The sequence below is a fragment of the Anas acuta genome, chromosome 3, assembly GCF_963932015.1.
Source record: "Anas acuta chromosome 3, bAnaAcu1.1, whole genome shotgun sequence".
In the NCBI taxonomy this organism is placed as follows: Eukaryota; Metazoa; Chordata; class Aves; order Anseriformes; family Anatidae; genus Anas; species Anas acuta.
In genome coordinates this window covers 118,250,103-118,270,249 of record NC_088981.1, presented here as the reverse complement: position 1 = coordinate 118,270,249, position 20,147 = coordinate 118,250,103, and the positions used below count along the sequence as shown (strand labels likewise).

General features: G+C 48.9%; 1 protein-coding gene across 1 annotated transcript in view; it reads right to left on the bottom strand.

The window, feature by feature from the left end:
* The window catches only part of ASXL2 (ASXL transcriptional regulator 2), a 100,819-nt gene that overhangs the window by 74,492 nt on the left and 6,180 nt on the right, over positions 1-20,147 (bottom strand). The window contains exon 2 of the mRNA XM_068679109.1: positions 6,192-6,274. Within this exon, the coding sequence (XP_068535210.1) occupies positions 6,192-6,274 (83 nt within the window). The remainder of the gene's footprint in view (positions 1-6,191; positions 6,275-20,147) is intronic.

Here is a 20,147-nt window from a genome sequence, read left to right as displayed (position 1 = left end):
GAATCAGGAACTGGAGTAATTCAGACTGGGAGGAACCTCTGGAGGTTGGGAGGAACCTCTGGAGGTCACAGGCCCAACCTCCAGCTCAAAGCAGGAGCACTCCAAGTGTCTCAGGGCTTTGTCCAGCCCAGCTCTGAACACCTCCCGTACAGGGAGAAGCCTTCCCTGGCCCTGCTCTAGTGGTTTACCACCCCATAGTGAAGATTTTTTCCTATCTAGTCCGAGTCTCCCACCCTGTGGTTTGTGCTCATCGCCTCTGTCTAGCACTGGGCTCCTCCACATGTGAGCTATCAGCAGAAATAAACACAGCAGAATGCAAACCACCAGATTCTGAGAAGCAGCTTTGGATAAAATAGCTTTGAGATGTGCTGCGGTGCAAGCAGAGCGAGCTCCAGAAGCTTCCTGGTGTGGTTACCAACAGCGAGTGGTTTCAAAGACTTCAGAGTAGTCTACAGAGAAAAATTTGGGGTTTTTTTGCAAGCTTTATATTACCTGGCCCTCACATTGAGAGATGCTGCAGCAATCACCAGGCAAATTTAGATCTAAATCTGATTTTATGGAGTTGTGTAAAGCTTTATTTGGATAAATTACTACAGCAAACAAACCAAGTGTGCCACATCTGCTGCCTGCTGCACCCTGTGAGCAGGTCCGGAAGGTCCTCCCAGGCACACACCATTCCCACCTCATTTACCCCATTCCAGCCAAGCCCCTGACAGAGCAGAGGCAGGAAAGTACACTTTAAATAAGCTTCCTGGCTTCAGCACATCGCTTTCCAGTTTTCCAGCTTCCTGCTGCCACAAGGAACTGAGGCAAGAAACAGGAGCAGAAGATGCAAACCTCCTGGTCCTTGCTTCCTCTCAGGTACTGCCTCCCGGGTACTTCTCAACACTCTGATCAGATCAGAGGACAAAAAAAAAATCTAGATACGAGTTCACCAACATATCAAACGGCCTGGAGCCATTTCAAGAACAACAATTTTAGGAGCACCACAGCAAAGGCTGCTCTGACCTGTGCAGATTTCCTCTGTCAGAAGCTGAGCTCTCTGTAACAGCTCATCGGTACAAATAGCTCTTCAAAATATCAACAGCTTTAAGCTGTCAGTGTGCAGACCTTCATTAAAGAGAGGTGGCAAGCAGACAGCGTAGCGATTTCTTTCCTTGGTGTTTTGACTATGGACATGTACGTCCAGTGAGGCACCGGACATCAAGGATGAAGACATTCATCCCAAAGTCTCTTTTGCACATGCCTATAACTAAAAGCTACTTCCCACCTCTCGAGAGAGCTTAATTAGTTGGTTATATCATGCACTACGCAGGCCACACTCTGTGCTTAGGGCTGTGAATCTAACTTACTGCTTAACTTGAAATAACAACTGGATTTCTCTCTGGGCATGCTTCCTCCAAGAAATCACCACATGGACTATCAGAAGTTCTACCAAGATAATCCTGCACGAGCCAGGCATGTCTAAAAGGTGGGCGAGTGCATATAAATGTTTCTCAACTACAGTTCTGACAAGAACCAGACTGAGCTGATGGAAACACTTCATTTCTTGAAAGCAAGAAGTGTCCAAAGCCATTCCGGAGTGTTTTGCAGGATTCCGCCTACAATGACCACCCTCTGGACTTGTGACAACACTGGAGGAGTTCAGAACCTACAGAGGAAATGAGTTGTAAGATCTGCTTTTTGGGAGGTGAAATGATCAACGTAATCATGTCCAAGACACCCTCACAGTGGCTGTGCAGAGCAGCCCAGCTCTGTGCAGCTCCCTCTCCAGAAGGGCCAGGCACCAGCTCGAACAAGAGGCCGTCACGCTATCTGCCAGACACAGGATGCACATCTCTTCCGTTGTTGGATAGTTTCAGTTTTACTTTTTTTAATGATTTTTTTTTCCCCAAGACATTTTCTCCATAGGAGACTTTCTGCCTAGACTTCTACTCTAGGCTCACAACGGCTTAAAAGAGCAGCTTTCACAGAGAGGTAAATCCAGCAGTTTGGACAGAAGCAGCTTTTACAGAGATCCCTTTCCCTGTTGAGAGAATTTGTCCTCACAACCAGCATCAGTGGGATCCAATAGGAACTTCATCCTTTCCAAAATTTAAAAGCTTTTAAAAACCCTGCATCCTTCAGAATTCCCCTCCCAGGGGCGTGTATTTGTCTGTGTACCTGGGTTCAATTCTCGGAGAAGGGTGATGCTGGAGGAAGACTCTACTAGAACCAAGCCCCAATAGAGCTCAGCTCCCCCAGCCCTGGGTTATCTCCTAGCTCTGCAGCAGAAGATAAGGACATCAACAAAGCACTGGAGAACAGCTGTGAAATATTTTAGTGGCAAAGTGTTCTGCCAAGAAGGAGGAGAGTCACTTCACTGCTCCTTAGCTGACGAGACTGAGACAAGAATATTCTGCAAACAGCTTCCCTCCTCCTGCCACCAGCACGTTTCTGAGACCAGTCGATGAGAGAGCTGATCACTCGAGTTCATCCTCCTCAGTTCTCTTGCAAGAGAGTGAGCAAGTAGAGGATCCTTCCCTGGTCAGAGGGATGCTCACTTTGTAGTGCACAGGCTACTGCAAAAATAACACAAGCCTGACACTTCTTTGAGCTACCCAAAAGCTAAAAGCCTGTGTTCACTTTGGAGGAGAGTAATCAATATTGTCTTCCTCACTGGTTAGGAAGAAGCACTGCTCACATTACCAGCCCACAGAGGACAGACTAACCACAGAAGTACAGCAGGCTTTGATTTGCAGATAGCAAAATAGGAGAAAAATAAGGGAAACCAGTTAAGAACCCTTATGGAAGTCTGAAGCTACAGAGCTGGCAGCTCACTCAGAGCCTGCTCACAGAGCTTCCACCTCCTCAGGATGGAAGTCACCTCCCCAGGGATGCCCCGAGCTGGATGTGCAGAGCATCTTGCAGGGGATTTGGAAGGAGCCGTGTCAATGAGAGGCACACACTGAGCACCACCTGGAGGGCAGGAGAAACTTGAAACCACTCCAGTTACAGCACATTTATGTCTAGTCCAAGCAGGACCAGTGAAGAGGGGAATTTGGCTTCTATGCTTTTTTCCAAAATTGATTCAGGAGTTTGCTTGGGTTTCTTCATGTAACAAACTCAGAAGAATATTCAAAAGCAGCAGCCAGAGTACCAGAGCCCCGTGCTTTTAATTTCACTGAGATTAGATGCACTTCCCTCATTAGCATTTAGGCAAAGCATGGACTGAGGCTCACACTGGTATTTTTTACACAGCCTCCTCTGTAAACTCCCAAAAAACAGAACCTTCACAACTATTAAGAGAAAAAGTCTAAGGAAGATAGCCTCCAAAGATGCCAAGTCTATGGGCACTCACACTAACAGACCCAAGGAGAACTCAGAGACAAGCTAACAGTTTTTTAAACAACAGCTACTTATCTTCAAACAAACATGATTCTGTCGTTGCCTCTTGCTGCCCTCCTATCCTACGCACTCAGATTTAGGGAACTTAAACAGCTGGTGTTGCTGGGTCAGCACCACAATCCTGTGCATCTTCAAAGCCTTGTGTGAAAGCACGTCCCAGCAAGCTCAGACTCGTCCAAGCTACGTTGCCAGCACAGAGATAACGCAACATAGGATGCTGGAAACCAAAGCCAGATGTGGTTACACTGCCAATTCATCGAGTATTTTTTTCATGAGTTCTATTTTTGCAGTTTACAAGCAGTGACCTGTAGGAAAGGACCTCAAATGATTAAGACAGCCGGTCAAAATAGGCAAATAAAGAAAATCAGGATAACAGATCACACAAGAAAGACAAGTCTGGCTTCAGGATGCCTAAGGTCTCCAAAAGAGTCTCATCAGAGTACTGGTCCTGGGCTGGCCTTTAAAATCATGATTTAAATTGCTTACTCAAGTACTATGATAAAATTACAAACAGAGGCAAGATCAGCAGTCAGTATCACTCAAGGTATCTGTGTTGATCCAGAAAAACATCTTACAAAATACCTAGCCTCTTCCCCCCCAAAAAAAAAAACAAAAAAACCAGCCTTGTCCTGCAATAAGAGAAGTCACTCTTCCCAGTTTCTCCACATTCAGTTCAACTCCCAGCCTTTGTCCCTACAATTCCAAATCCCCTACAAGAGGGCCAGCACTTCGAGTCCTCTGAACTTTGCCAACCTGCCCTCAAGCTTCCTACCAAGCAGCAGCACAACAGGAATCAAAGCAAGAGAGACCTGACCCGTGGCCAAAGAAATGACTGCTGGGCACTAGTGGGCTCCCCATTCTCTGCCTCATTTCAGAAAACCCACAGGAAAGTAATTTGTCTCTTCTAAAACTTAATTTCCTACCTGGAATTTGAGATTAAAAGACAGATGTATCTACAGATAAAAGAAATAGATGGTGAAATAAAAAAATCATGGCAGTCAAAATTGACATGGTTTAAGAGGTTCTGGTGTGCAGAGTTTGCTAAAAAAAATTGTTTTTCTTTAAATTAAAAGCAAATAGCACCAAGAAAGTTTAAAAATTGAATTGTACACACGAACAGGAGAGCTTATGCCCCGCCTGCAAACTCATGCACCATTTCCACCAACCTGGGAGTCTCGCAGCTGCTTGCTATCTCAAGACAACAGCACGGGGAAATTGCTGTAATCTGCTCTTGAAGGCTTTGCCATGGTTTCCTGCCAGAACTTCCACATGAAAGACTGAAGATCTGAGCTACACACGCTCATCTGACAATTTTTACATCTTATCTAACATGCCTTTTCCTTTAAAAATGCTGATTTGTGCTAAGTCTGTCTGTCACAGGCTTTGACTTAGCAGCAGCTCAATGCAGCCACCAATGGACAAACATCACTGTTAGGAACTGAAGCTGAATTGCTTAAAAACTGTTAAGTCTTAACCTAAATGAAGCTTTACTATATCACTAATACTTAAGAGGAAAGACCACTGCATGGCATCCAAACGTGGATGGATCAGAAGATGAGTAGCTGAACTAGAGAAATCAAGTTTGGGATCTGACAGCTCCCACCAACACCTTTTGTTATTTGAGGTACTGTGGAGTTTGCAGTCTCCTGATGCTCAGCAGCAGCTTTTAGAAAGGGAAAGAACTTGTTTGATATTGAAGCTGTCCTAAGGCTGGTGAGCCTCTGATACAACCAAACGTGGTACTGCCCCATGATGATGTGCACTGTCAGGACAGGAATTATACCCTGCTTTTGTCACATCCTTTAGAGCTAAATAAGGACAATTGGGATTCCTCACTTTAAAATAAGCTGACAAATTTCCAGAGGGGACAATACCATTATGTTGTCCATAACTTGTGTGGAAGATCTTGTTATCTACACTTGGGCCCTTCTGTACTTCCTGAAAAGCATCTGCATTGCTGTATTAAGCTGGCAAAGGGGAATGGGGAAGATAATTAAGTCTAATTCAGGATGGTTGTGTCATTCCAAAATAGATGAGCTGGCATCCAATCCTCTCTTTTTTTTTTTTCCCCTCTCAGAAAATAAATATTTTCTGCTTCATAGTAGCTCTGCATATCAACAACTAAACCTGTCCGGCTCAGGGAGATGTCTATGAGCAAGGACTCACGAGTTAAGCTCTGGTAACAGCAGTTCCAGATTTGTCATCTGAATTACTTTTACAGCAGGTCAGATCAGGAACACCTGAGTTGTGTACTGGGAAAAACGGGCACTCAAATGCACAATACAATCCTTGTGCAGGACAGTAAGATCACTAAAGCAGAAAAGCACGATCCTGCAGATGAATACCAAAAATAGCAGAGGACAGTTTTCAAATAAATTGTAACTGAAGCTGCCTTTTTTTTTTTTCCCTTCCTAAATAGTTTTAAGTCTTGTTTTGGGTCATTTCCGTTAAACTATCTATTTACTTGTTTGCTTTTTTTTTAATAAAGATTAAATAAAAAGTAGTTAAAATTACCTATGCAACTGGAATTTGAACCTGATCAGACCCTGTTCATGTCATACAAAAGCTGCAGACCAGAGGCATGCAGCATGTATTTGGAAATGAATGACCATTATCTAGCTTCCTCAGTGAGAAGTATCAGTGACTTTGGGGATTTTTTTTTTTTTTTGGCACCTGGGATCTGGACACCAATTCTAAAGACATTTAACGTTTTAGTCCCAAAGATACACGAGTTAGGGGTTAACAGTAAACTAAGTTGGAATCAAAGCGTTATCCTGTTTCACTGCTATGGATGCTTAACTTACCTGATTTCTTTAAGTCCTTCTTTCTGGATAACTTGAAGAATCTCTTTATGGCTCATAGGTGTATTAGGATACTTCTCCAGGACCTGGCAAAGTAAATTGAAAGTACATCACTCATTTGTATTTTCGTGTTAGCGTTCTATTGCCCAGAAAGCTGCATTTAATGATCTAAACATCTCCTAGGATACAACCAAAGAACCACTAACACTCCTGACTACCTCACAGCTCGTAACCAGCCCTCTCATCTGAAAAACAGAGAGCAAAGAGACTCTAGGAGACTTGCATTAGTGCAATTCCCAAATTTTATTTGAAATGCACAGCCCCTAGATAACACTTCCTAAAGAGAAGGAAAGCCATGCTTTACAGTAAGAGAGGAGCTTTATCACCACCCCCTTCATTTGGGAGCTCTTCAGCAACCACTGAAGTACTGCAGATACAGAACTTGTGAAAAAACAGATCCTTAAAGCTTGCAAATTTCTGAGGTACCAAAATAAAGCCAGACACAGCTGAGGCAGTGGATAGCTACTGCATACAGCCACCCACCCCAGCACTGCTTTAATCAACCATCGTGCTCTGAACCATCACAGCTCCTGCTCACGGCCATACAGATTTATCAGATGCACCAAGGACAAAATCTGTTCTTTAAAATATAATTGCATAATATCAACTGCAGCTTAAGTCCCTACCAGGAGTCAGATTCTTAATGATTTTTTTTCACTTCGGGCATTTTTTTCCAGTGGCAATCTCTCATCTTAGCATGAATGAAGGCACAAATGGGGCATCTGCAGAACTTCCACCAGTTAAGTCTGTGTAAGACGAAGGAGCCTGCACTACATCAGTTAATGTCAAAAAAAAAAAACAGATCAAGTTGAGACAGCTGTAATACTATTGATTGTCTGATTTTAAGAAGTTTAAGGAAGTTTGATGTCTAATACTGTTAGGGTTCTTCATAGACAACTCACACTTAAATTTCAGAAGTATGGGCTAAGAAAATATCTCCTGCATTAAAAGTGACAAACATACCCATCCCTCCTTTCCCAGCCCTCATTAAGCACACCCGAGTGGCTTTGTCTCTCACTCCACTTTCAAGAGGAGCAAGAGGCAAGTGTAATTCACACCAGGAGACAGACGGATGCTTAAGACTGCCAAAGAAAGATACCTTACTTCCACTTTAACTTGCATTCATGCTTAGTGAAATGTTATGATTGACCAGAAAATTACATAAAAAAAACAAAAAGGAAAAAACTTTTCCCAATTATAACCTCGTATGTCCACGGAAAGCTCAGAATACAACAGCTCTGCTGGACGGGTCCTTCCAAGATCATCGAGTCCAGCTGCTGACCACCTCAGTGCCTCTACATATTTCCTGCAGGTAGCCTGGCCCCACGTCTTCCCTCCACGGGGCTTTTGGCTTTTTGTTGTTGAGCTCAGCAGGGTGATCAGCCTGGAGCCTGCCTGTGAACCACGATGTCCTCAAAGCACCACCTGTGCTTTGAGAAGCTGCTGGTCATCAACCAGCTGTCAGGAGGGGTCCTGTAGGATCCCACACACCAGTTCCCTGCACAAGCCAGGGCCAGGCATTTTTATCCTTCTCCTCACTTCCTTCAGTCCCCATAGGATCCTAAAACCTCCCTGCGGGTACTGACGGCCATGGGGGAGCCCAGGAGAGCCGGGAGCACAGCAGCAGAACCAATACACGGCAGTGAGGGTCATGCACTGCTGATCTCGTGCAGTTCAATATCTCCGCGTGGGTAACTGCACACCTCCAGCACAAGGTTTCATGGACTTAAATCATCCGGGATTCTGCTCAGAGATTCCATAAAATTCTTATCTGGCATTATACTCGAAAGACAGTTTGATCTGCCAGCTCACAGTGCAAATTCCAGTGGAAAATGACTCGGGAGGACGCATGAGAGCATTCTTCATCTGAGGACACGCCGCAGGTGGCTGAGTACGCACCCGGGGCACCGGGCTGGAGCCACTGGTGGGGTACTGCAAAAACCAATCAGTACAATAGGGCCTGTGCCCAAACCCACGAGAAGAGTGCCTTAAGCCCCAGTTAAGCATTAATGTTGACTTCAAAATAATGCCAGCCTCACCGCACCGACGCAGGACCACACAAGGAGCCTTGAAGCCAGACCACTCATTGACCCGAAGCAGGATGCCCAACAGAAGGATGAGAATCTTTACTTTGCATCTCTCCCCTCCCCACATACACCGGTGAAGACATTAAATCCCAACACATTGAGCTAGCTTGCTGGTTGCTTTAAGTCCCAAGATGCCTTTTTAGTTGCTAAAAAAAAAAAAAAATAAACCACAAAAGCTAGGCCTCCTCTGCTGAGAAAAAGCCGTCAGAAACCGGAATGTTTCTGGACAACCATGTCTAAGGAGAAAAAGAAGAATTCAATACATTAGGAAAGGAGGAGACACCAAAAAAATTATTATGGTGCTGCTCAGAGAAAGGAACCACTCTCCAGAGGCTGTTGCGAGCACTGACCAACACGTGCCAAAGAGGGGCAAACACAGAGGGCAATGCCAAGTCAACGCTTCCAGGAGCTTCACTCAGAAGCAGCTGGGAGAATACTCTGGGGAAAATTTTGGGGGAAAAAACATCACAATTGCCTTTTTTTTGTTGTTTAAGAATGTTATAAGGCCTTTTTTTTTTTTTTAATGCCAAGCCAGTCTTGAATGACTTCTTTCTGCAGGCAGTTCCTATAGAAGCTGGGGTCCCATGGACCAACTTCACGGCAAGAATCAGAAGATCTCAGACTTTCACTTAAGCCACGTGGAAACACGGGGAAAGATAAGTGGAGACACGGGGAGGATGGAGACAAGGATGCAGGAGCAAGTCAGAGGAGAGAAGCATTCAAAACGCTTTGCACTCTCACGTTGCCTCTGCTATGACAGCATAAAGCAAGTTCCAGTCAGAAGAGAAGCACAAAGTGGAAGTTTGAGGGATTTTAGTCACTCTCAGCAGTTACCTGTAACCAACACACAAGGCACAACACAGGAGGAGGCTCCTCAGAAGCACTGCTCCTGCACCACAGAATCAGCACTGAAAACCCTTCCAGCATCTGAAGTTCACAAAGGCATCGTCTAACAGGGGGAAGAAAACGCTGAAAAAGCTTGAGCAGGAACACAATTCATTGTCCAAAGGCTTTTGGATCACTGAAAACACTTTATCCATGAATGCTACGCAATTAGGTATGGTTTAAAGAGAACAAAGTCCCAGGAAGGGTCCAGCTTTGGGAAACACGCCCAGTGCCTAAGCTCGGTCTAGACGAGCTCATCTGGAAAAACCACGTTCCAGCCCAGCAGCAGAGAGTTTACAGGACAACCCAGAGCTTGTTTACAGGACAACCCAGAGCTCTGTTCCCCAGCAGCCTCCAAACTCTGAGCTCTGCCCAGCCCAAGGACACGGCAGGAGCGAGCAGCTCCGGGAGGCTCCCCAGGGCATGCAGCTTTAGGCAGCACGCCCACCTCCACGGGTATCCCAGAGGTGAGGAAGGAGCACTCAAATCCCCACGTTTTGCTCCATGAAGCCATCTTGTGCTCTTTTAAGAGACGTGTTTAAGTCTCTGCTTGATAAGCAGAGCAGTGCACACCTCCATGTGCTGCTCTACAGGCTGAGCCAGAAGAACCAGGTACGAGGACATTAAAGAGGCTTCAGAAGGCAGAAGCACCTCGTGTAGCTTCTCCTCTCCTCTGCCCATTTAATGCCATGTTAGATCTTTCACTCAAGGCCTTTTTTTTTTTTAATTACCATGTGCAATAAAAAATACAGCCGCTGTTATCTGCCACAGAACCGAGGCAGTGGCATTTTGAAACTAAGAGTCAGGATTTATAGGAGGGTTTACAAGCTCCTTTCCTACCATGCTCAGCATCAGCTGAGCCAATCTGAAGCACAAACCAGCAGACACCAACAACGAGGTATCAGGAAGCCACCTCGCTGTGTGAACCCAGCTATTAATACTGGAAACAACGTGCAGCACAGGTGAAGCTGTACTCCTGAGTGTTGTCGATCCTCAAATGATGCTGCCTTAGGTGCCAAAATGCTCATTTGGCTCATTGTTAGCAAAAACTACTAAAAAAAGTTCTTTATTGCAGTATATTCTGCTTTGCACCCCGAAGCTGTCCTGGTTTCTGCAGAGTTTTCAAAGCAAACAGGACCATCAAAAGCCATTCCTTAATTTTACACCTTGGAAGAAAGGCAACTTTCTTCCTCCTCGAGTAGCTTTGTGAAAAATGCCTTCGTGCTACCTGCAATTAAATTCAAAGGAGTAAATTTCAGAGGGTAAGCAGCTATACCAGGCAGACCTGGAAAAGAGAGACGCCCCTAAAGCACCAGCCTGTCACACAAAACCTCCCACAGAAACACCCCCAGCGTCTCTGCTCGTCAGAGCAGCTCTCTGTCCCCAAGCTCCCCAGATTTACGAGCACTGGCAGGACAACTCCACCTCACCCCAAGCCGTTTCCTCGGCTAAGGGAAGCAAACCTGCAGGCTGCTGGGGGTACCTGAGGCAGGACAGGCAGTGGGATCCCTGCCATCGCAGCACCCCGTGAAATGGGGTGAAATGGGGCTGGCTCAGCAGCGAGAAGAACACGGAAGCACCTCGGTGGGAGATGCTCTGAGAGACGCTATAAAAGGAAAGCAAATTTGTCCCTGTAAATTGCTTCAGCACTTCTGTTATTGCAGCTCTGCTCAGCTTAGGCTCAAAGTCCACGCTGTTCTCCTCCCATGCCGAGCTCTTGCTGTCCGACCCGGAGCAATGCTCCTGCACCAGCCCTGCTGCCCGCGGCTGTTCCCAGCTCTGAGGGCAAACTGGGAAGCTGTTTGCCCCCAGTAAGGGCTTGCTGTAGCTACTTAGCCTCTGGAGCTCCCAGGAAAGCATCTGCAGCCTGAATCTGATGGTCCCCAGGACCACGGGGCTGGCAGAAGCGGGTCCCAGCAGCAAGGAGCAGCGAGCAGGACGGAGCTGGAAGCACCAGGGATGCACCAGGCTCTGGAGAGCACCCTCAGGAAGATCTCACAGCAGGAGCTGGCAGGCAGCAGGGTGATGATCAGCAGGCAGGAGAGATTTTAGAGCTGAAAAGCAAAGCAGAACTCCAAATATAATCGTTCAGGGCTTGCTGCTTTGGGAGCAGCACTGCACGCATTTGCCACCCCACAAGCAGAACAATCACCTTCACCTCAAAGCTTTCATCTCGTTTCCACCTTCAGATGACATCACACTTCTCACCCCACGCCCAGCACAAAAGCAGCCGGTTCTCAACGGGGCCTCGAAAGCAGCGTTCCGAAGGCACACCAAACACCGCTGAAGCAAACTGGGCTCCCCAGTACAAAAAAAAGACAGGGATCTCCTGGAAAGAGTCCAGCAGAGGGCCACAAAGATGAGACGGGGCCTGGAGCATCTTCCCTGTGAGGAAAGGCTGAGACCTGGGGCTGGTCAGCCTGGAGAAGAGAAGACCGAGAGGGGATCTCATCAATGTGCATAAATACCTGAGGGGTGGGAGGCAGAGGGATTTGGCCAACCTCTTTTCAGTGTTTGTGGGGACAGGACCAGGGGTAATGGGCACAAAATGGAGCCCAGGGAGGCTCTGGGGTCTCCTTCTCTGCAGATATCCAAGGCTCGTCTGGACGCCTTCCTGGGCAGCCTGCTCTGGGGAACTGCTTTGGCAGGGGGTTGGAACCGATGGTCTCTGGGGGTCCCTTCCAACCCCTACAAAGTGGGGGTTTCTGTGATTCTGTGAAGCCAGCCACTGCTAGAGAAATGAGCACACAAACCTAAGCGCAGTGTGCCACGGTCTGCAGGGCATTTATCTGCCTCCCAAGTCTCCCAGTGAGCAGAAATCCTGGTTAGAGGCAAGTCACCCACCTCCCCGCACATCCCCAGGCAGGGCAGGTAACCTCCTCATTTCAGATTTTATTCCTTTCCTCAGTTATTTGACAGAAGAGGAGGAGGGGAACCACAGGAAGGGAATCCTTGAACAAAGCTCAGGAGCACAGCGAGGCTGTTATTACACTGACTTACCAGGAAGCAGCTCTGCAGGGAAGTAACAAGAACCTCAGTGCCACAGCTCTGCCAAAGCTTATCAGGAGCACTAGGAGCAAAGGTGCTCAGCTCGGAGAGGTTACAAGTTGAAGATCCAGTCCTAGCTTTGGAGGCATCTCCACAGATGTAATTTCACCTAGAAACTTTCTAGGAAAACGCAGTCTAGACTCATGTTTGCTTACATTCTTCATTTTCCTACAGCTTTTGACTACAGAAAGTAAAGCTACCCTCCTCCAGAGCTTGGAGAGGCTGCAGTGAAGCCCCCAAACACGACACAGGATTATCCCAACACACCACTCCTCATCTTCCTCCACCCGTTTCCAGCTCCGACTGCTCACCTCGGAGGTTTCCACCCAGGAGAGCCGGAGCATCACACAGCCACCACAGCTCTCATCTCCCAACTTCACTGCACCACCCAGCAACCCAAGCAGCACCAGGCTGTTGGGAATCACGCACTTTCCTGTAAAATGCTGGAATAGGGCACTCGACCACACAGCCCAGTGCAGTAACTGCTGCTGGATGCTTCACAAACATTTATGTTTGGTCTGACTGTCAGAACAGCAAAAACAAAATGAGTGGACATCTGCTTTCAAGAACAAACAAGCATCCTTAGGGGAATAATGCACTCGCAGAACTTCATGGAAGATCTCACGTGCCATAGGAAGCCTCACAAGTGAAACCCCACTAAAGGCCAAGGCTGTTCCTGGGGCTGAAGTGCAGGTCTTTGGGTTGGGGCACGCACTGAGGAGCTGATCAGCAGGCTGCTTTAGTGCTGCATCACGCCAGCTCATCAGCTACACATGAATGCAGGCACAGACAACTCAGCACTGTTGGGTTTTCATCCCTCTGGTGGGCTTGTTTGGGGACGAGGGGCAGAAAACAGCTTCTGGGGTGCACCCCACACATTTACATCCTCTCTTACCTGCTTAAGGGAAAGCTCACCGCAATTAGGGGTTACCTTAGGGGTGCCCCTGGGGGAGGTCTTGCACCTCACAGCACACCAGCCAGCATTTAGGCACATCGATGTGGTGTACCACGTGCAGAAAGCTCCATCAGGCAGCTGCACTCCCTTGTCAATATTCTTTCAATATTATTTCCAACAGTAAAACTTGCTAAAGATTTCTACTCAAATCCACGTAGATCATCAACACTGCAGCGAAGTGCCATAGCTCCACTGCTTCGTTGCCAAAGCACGAGGAACTTGCTGGAGATGAAGCTTTCCTGATGCCCACACTCTTCTCTAAAGCCACCAGACAGCAAAATTTGGCTAAGCCAAAGCAGAAGCAGTCCACACCTCCTTAACTACCTCCCTGCTACCTGCTTCACACTGCAACCCCTCAAATTCAACGGGAGGGAAACTGCATCAGCTGGGCAGCTGACCCTCATCTGCTGGCACTGACAGCAGAGCAGAAGAGTTCTGGCAAAGCAATTTCAGTTTCATCCATCAGCAAGTTCCCCCCTTGTCTTTCAATATCCTCACCGCCTTGCCTGGCTGTTTGTGCTGCTGGGAAGTTAGGATACGATGTTCCTGATCCGGCTCAGCTTTCAGCCCTGCGTACAAGGAATTTCTTCTGTTCTCATTATGGTCTGGCATCTCACTGACAAAACAAACACGAGGTTTCAGAAGCACTAATAGCATCCACATTGAGCTCTGTTGAAACAGCACGCAGCCATTTCTCCCCCCCCCTCGAAGTGCCACGCCACCAAGCTATCTGTCTCGGCATTTCTAAGCACCAACACGAACAGCAAGGGCAGCAGACTGAGCTGTACTCCTAGAAATTACAGGCTGGGAAGGGAGCTTCTGAACACTTCCACTGCTGTCTCTTTCCCAGCAGCTTACATCAGGAACGAGCTCCTTCCAGTCAGCTTCAGCTCGAGGTCTTGAGGAAATTCAGCAATTGTTGAACCAGAACAGCACCGAGCGCTGACTGCAGGATGAGGAGAGGTGGACATCAGTCCAAGGAAGCTGCTCTGAAGCGAATCCACAGCCAGGTACCAGGCTAGGAATGGCTCTGAGTACCCTCGGCACGCCGAATTAGCATGCACCGCACCGAAACACGCTTACACCACGGGCAGGCGGCGTCCTTCCAGGGCCGCAGTGAATCATTCATGAATAAAGGAGCTAAAACCCTCATTAAGGGAATAAAAAAAAGACATCCCCTCCCCCAGACCGGCCCAGCACTGCCTTACTGGGTCACGCTGCGGGGTTTTCTTTTAGGGCTCTCCCTTTGCCAGGAGGGAGATTTGGCCCTAACTGCCTGTGGAAGCGAGCTCTGCGCGACCAGAGGAGGCTCTGAGACCAAGTCTGGGACTTGATTTTGGTTTTTAAACACTCTCCAAGCTCAGAATATGAAAAAAGCACCCTAATCCAGTAGTGTTTTTATCAAAATTTGCTGAAAACACAAGTTTGCATTCCTGCTATCGGCCGTCTTCTACACGGAAGGAAGAGAACTGCCCCCGCTAACGCTGTAAACGCCATCACCACTTCAACTTGGGCTCCTTCCTGGTACTTGCTGGAAGCAGAATTTAAGAATTAAAACCTCAGGAAAGCCGTGGAAACCACAGCAACTTGAAAGCCGTCCCACCCCACGCCGAGGGCCCTGCGGTGACAGCCGCTGACTCGGCCTCAGCCCAGGGTGAGGAGAGGGCCCCTCGCCTCCCCGCCACATGGAGGGAGGTGGAAAATGCCCTCACAAGGCCCTTCAGAAAGGGGGGATCTCCATAAAATGAAGCATTTCACACAGAAATGGGTCTGCTACAGACAACCAGGCACTTAAGACATGAAGCCCCCATGCCATGGTCACTCCAGAGCACTCCTGGCAGCAAGGAGGGGGGCGCAGGGCCGGGCCGAGGGCCCTGACCTACATTGCAGAGCCTTCCCCGCTCAGCCAATTAGCCAAACACCACCCAAGGCTTTAACCAGAAATGAGGTCAAGAAGGAACGGGCGATTCTGTGCCATCAGAAACCTGGTGCTGTTAGACAAACCAGTGCTCACCGCCGTTTCTCACAGCGTTTAGGCCCGTAGCGCGTCACCCCACTTCCAAACGTGTCTGAGGAAACAGCAGCGAGAGGAGACAAGATTTACACATCGTGTTTCACCCCAAGGACCTGGTGAGGCAGGTGCAGAGCACACAGCTCGGGGGACACGGGGCCAAGCAGCTCCAAGAAGTGCAGGGCTTCCTTCTGCGGAGTCCTCAGTGGGTCAGTGAGGCAGAAGGTGAGCGCCGACCCAAGAAATGGCACGGTGCTGCTCTGCAGAGACAGGAACCTGGCTCCAAAATTGTCTGTGAGCAGTTCAAGGACACAGCGGAGCAGGAACTGAAGTAGTGCTGCGAGTAAATCACTTCTGGATTCAGAAGCAGGCGCCCATCAGCAAGATGGCCGCAGCCTGATCCTGTCAGGCCTCCACCTGGATGCCCGCTAAGCTCAGCTCTACGTCAGGAAAGAGCACCAGATTATATTGACCTCAAACACTGGGAGAAGCCTGAGTCTGTGACAGACAACATGAGAAACAACTCTCCCTACCAAAAAAAAAAAAAGAAAAACTTAAAGCTTTTGGACCTAGCACTTACATGCCTTAATTTAGAAGCAAGGGATGGGAATAGCACCTCCGAGGTGTGGGCTTGAATGCAACCTGCTGCCAGCAGCAATGTGCCTTAAGGAGGGAAGGGACAGAAATTACTGGGCACTAACAGCTTTCAGAAGTTCCCTGTGTAACCTCTCAAGGTTTGGGGAGGCCGAGGAGCTGCACAGCAGTGACACAAGGAGGTCGCGGTGGTTAAGCAGACCCTTGCTGACCTACCTGCACCTGGCTGTGTTCTGCCTCTGCAACAGCACAGAAATTCAAGTTTGGATGCAGAATATCACACAGCTGTGATCTGTGCAGACATAATCTTCAAATATACGTGGCCCTAAGCTCCCAGTAAGTGTTTGTGCACGGTATTGGAGCTTAGGTGCTGTACCTGTGAGCTGTGGAAGGAGCGTGGGGCAGCCAGCACGGCTCTCCCAGCGCAGGTCAATGGTTCCCAACAAAAAACAAACCACAAAGCAAAAGGAGAGTAAACACCAAGCGGGTCAGAGTCCCAGTACCCTGTGTGCAGCAGCCCAACGAGGAAGTCTCAAAAACAAACAGCCACGGGGGGCAAAGAGCAGCTCGCAGGCAGCTCCTGCAGCAGCCGGGAGGCACAGCGGGCTGACCGGGGGCACGCAGGGGAGCAGGGGGCTGCTAAACCCAACGTGACCTGCTGCTAAACTCAGTTTTTACTGAAACTACTGCCAAGAAACTGCATTGGTCTCAAGCCACTGAGCCACTCGCACAAAGTCCTGCGAGCTGAGGGTCCTGATGCTGGAGTCCTGCGCCCCAGGTGACATCTCCCTTCCTCCCGGCTGCAGGGACACGTGTGCGGGCAAAGTGGTAAACAGGATTGGGGCCCTAATCCAGGCTAAAAATACCTTTTCTATTTATTTATTTATTAAGGGACCAGATCCGTTTTAGGATTCAGTTTGCCAGGCAGCCTCAAACACACAGGTGGCCCTGCTAGAACAGAGAGGGGCCAGCACCAAGGCAGACATGGTCCTGCACCTCCCCTGCCCCGAACACACCACGAGGACCCTCAGGGAGCAGCCAGCCACCTTCCCGTACCCAATCCCACACCGTTGTAGGGTTTGTGCCACGTGGAGCCATCGCAGGCCCTTCACCCATCACCTGGGACCACATCCTTGGCTGGCAGCCTCTGAGCAGCACCGCTTACAGCAGGCAGAGTGCTGCTACCTGCAGAGCCTCCAACTGAGAAATCATCTTCAGGCCCCAAGGTCACTGCACGAGCAGTGCTTAAGGTGCTTCAGCTTACCTGAAACACCAAATATTTATTGCCAGCAATGAGAAGTCTTCTTTTTTCAAGCACCACATCAGAACTCCACCTTGCTCTGAGTAAAACTCTTAATAACCAGAAGAACCTCAGCACTGCTTAACCCCTAAAATTTGTCCTCAAATAACCAGGACCAGGGTAGGATTACCAACTATCTTCCTGTAGTAAGAGTTACCATCTTCATGCTCTTTTATCCTTGCTGGAAGACGAGTGTTCTCTTCCCCACCTCCTTAGCTTTCACATCAATCAGAGCTGCAGAAGAGACCTCGGGAAATTCAGTGCCACTGCCCTGAGAGGCAAGCAAGCACCCAAAGCCTCCACGTGAACGTGAAGAGCTGACCATGAGGCTACGTGCCCAGCTACCCCGCACAGAAACATCCCAGAACAAACTCCTACAGCTCCTCGCAGCCCCATTCAAACCCAGCTGGACAGACCTCAGGCTGCAGAAGCCTCCTGTGGCTGGGTGCTGGCACCATGCTCCTGCTGCCTGCCAGCACCCCCCGAGCTGCTCGCAGCGCTCAGACCCGCCTGTCCTACCCCAAACCATGGCTGTGCGCCTTCCAGCTGGAGGTTGCTGAGCTCTGGTGGGTGTGTTTTGCTTTAAACACGGCGACCAAGGCTTCACAAGGCATTATTAAGGCATTATAATTATAATTTGGGCTCTGGGGCCCCGTGATACCCCTTCAGCTACGCAGGAAAGAAGTGACCAAAGAGTCAGATGCAGAGAAAGGACAACCAGGCTTCATGCAGGACACCAACATCTCACAAGATTTCTCTCTAAGACCACAGAAACCCCTCAGGAGGGCAGAAGGTGCACAGGACACCTCCCCTCTCACCTCTGCAGTAAGGTCTCTGCAGCTGCTGAGGTACCCACGAGATGCAAGGACGGAGACATGACCCTGAGAGCCCGTGCACAGGGATTTCCACACTCAAATAACCAGGGAAGACACAGGTAAGTGACCCGAACCAAAGCAGCTCTCCTGCAGGATATTGTTTTTCCACATTCCTTCCCCTACAGCCAAGGGGAAACCTGAACACTCATTCTTTCCTTCTAAGACTGGAAAACATTCAGCAGCGCACAGCTCAAGGAGACAGGAAGCCTCAGCAGCCTGGAACATCAAATGAAAGGCATCTGAGGCACATCAGCTGCTTGGTTAAGGAACGGGAAATATGCACAGAGAACCAGGTAAATCAATCCAATTAATTAACGGGGTTAAGAGCTCACCTACAGCTCCAAACCTTTGTCAGCAGAGAGCTGAGAGCCCCCTCCAGCAGGCGCACGGTCAGGTACTGCCCTGCATGCACTCAGCTAAGGACAGGAATGGAAAAGGAGTTTTTGGAAAAGGAGTTTTGTGAGCATTTTCCAGGGGGCACTCAAGGACTGGAGACGCTGATAAACTGGGGTTGTGTGGGTGCCTTGCCCCTGGCTTTCAGGTTAGTTACTTTCACGTCCTGAAGCAAACAAGGAGGCCCAAAAGGAGAGGTTCAGGTGCTCAATCAGGAGGTTTTCTAAGACATGCTTATTTAGTGAAAGGAAACCTGAGTTTGGGCAAGAATGAAGTCTTCCTGATGAAGGATAAACTCGTTGCTGCCATTCCAACTGCACTTCTGACACAAGAACTCTGTTAGCAGCCCTGGGAGCAGCTTTAAGAAGAAGTTTGCAGGCTGAGCTGGAAACAACCTCAAGGAGGTGAGCAGGAGGACTCACAGAATCACAGAATTTCTAGGTTGGAAGAGACCTCAAGTTCATCAAGTCCAACCTCTGACCTAAACCAGGTGAACTTTAAGGTCCTTCAAACCCAAACCTCCCCAGGATTCTCCAGATGTTACATGAGGCTTTTGAAGTGATGCTTCACACCAACACCTCAAAACCAAGATAAGCAGCTTGTGAGACTTCAATCTCAGCTGAAACCTTCAAACCTGGCCATCGTTCAGCAGGCTGCTGAGGAGCCCACTGCCTGTTACGTGGGAGCAGGAACATGGAAAAGAGGCAGTGAGATGCGAGCATGGCTTTCCAGTTACTCGCTGAGCTCTGTTCACATTGCAGAAGCCACAAGTGGCAGGAACACCAGCCTGCTGCAGCTCCCCAGCAGCCACAAATCCCTCAAAGTGCTCGGTTCGTACGTCACGTGCCAGAAGGAAAGAGGGGAAAAAAGGAGTAAGTGGGCTCTGGTGATCTCAGGGGATGACATATTGGGGCAGAGAACGGATGGGGCTCAGAAAAAGGTCCTGAACAGCAAAACCGTAAGCCATAAGAGGGAATGTTTATTGCTGCCTCTAAGAGGTTTAAGAGCCAGTTCGGATTTCCCCACATGGAAAGGGAGAGAGAAGAATTTGCCCTAGCAGAACGTGGGTTGCACCACTCGTCTGATAAAGAGCAGGGCGATTTTTGAGCAGCAGGGTGGTGATCAGCAGGCCAGCCTCACCTCCATCCCTGCAAAGGTGATGGCTTCGACACTGCCTCCCACAACATCCCTGAGAAGAGGATCCTGGGGTGCATTGGAAAAAAACACGGCCAGGAGGTGATCCTGCCCTGCTGAGGCCACATCTGGAATACTGTGCCCAGTCCCAGGCTCCCCGGTTCAAAAAGATGGTCAAAAAAGATTTACAGAGTCCAGGGGAGGGCCTGGAGCATCTCCTGTAGGAGGTCAGGCTGGGTGACCCGGGTCTGTTCAGCCCAGGGAAGAGAAGACAGATGATCTGATAAATGTTTATAAATATCTGAAGTGCGGGAGGCAAACGGACAGGGCCAGGCTCTTTTCAGTGCTGTGCAGCGATGGCACAAGGGGCAACGGCCAAAAACTGGAGCACGGGAAGTCCCACACAGACACGGGTAAGAACTTACAGCGAGGGTCACAGAGCTGGGACAGGCTGCCCAGAGCTCGGGGAGGCTCCTGCTCTGGAGGTCTCCTTCTCTGGAGGTAGTTGAGACCCACCGGGCTCAACCTGCTGTAGGGAACCTGCTTTTACCAGAGGGGCAGGACTTGATCTCCAGGGGTTCCCAAAATCCTGTGAGTCTTACCCAACTTCTATCCAG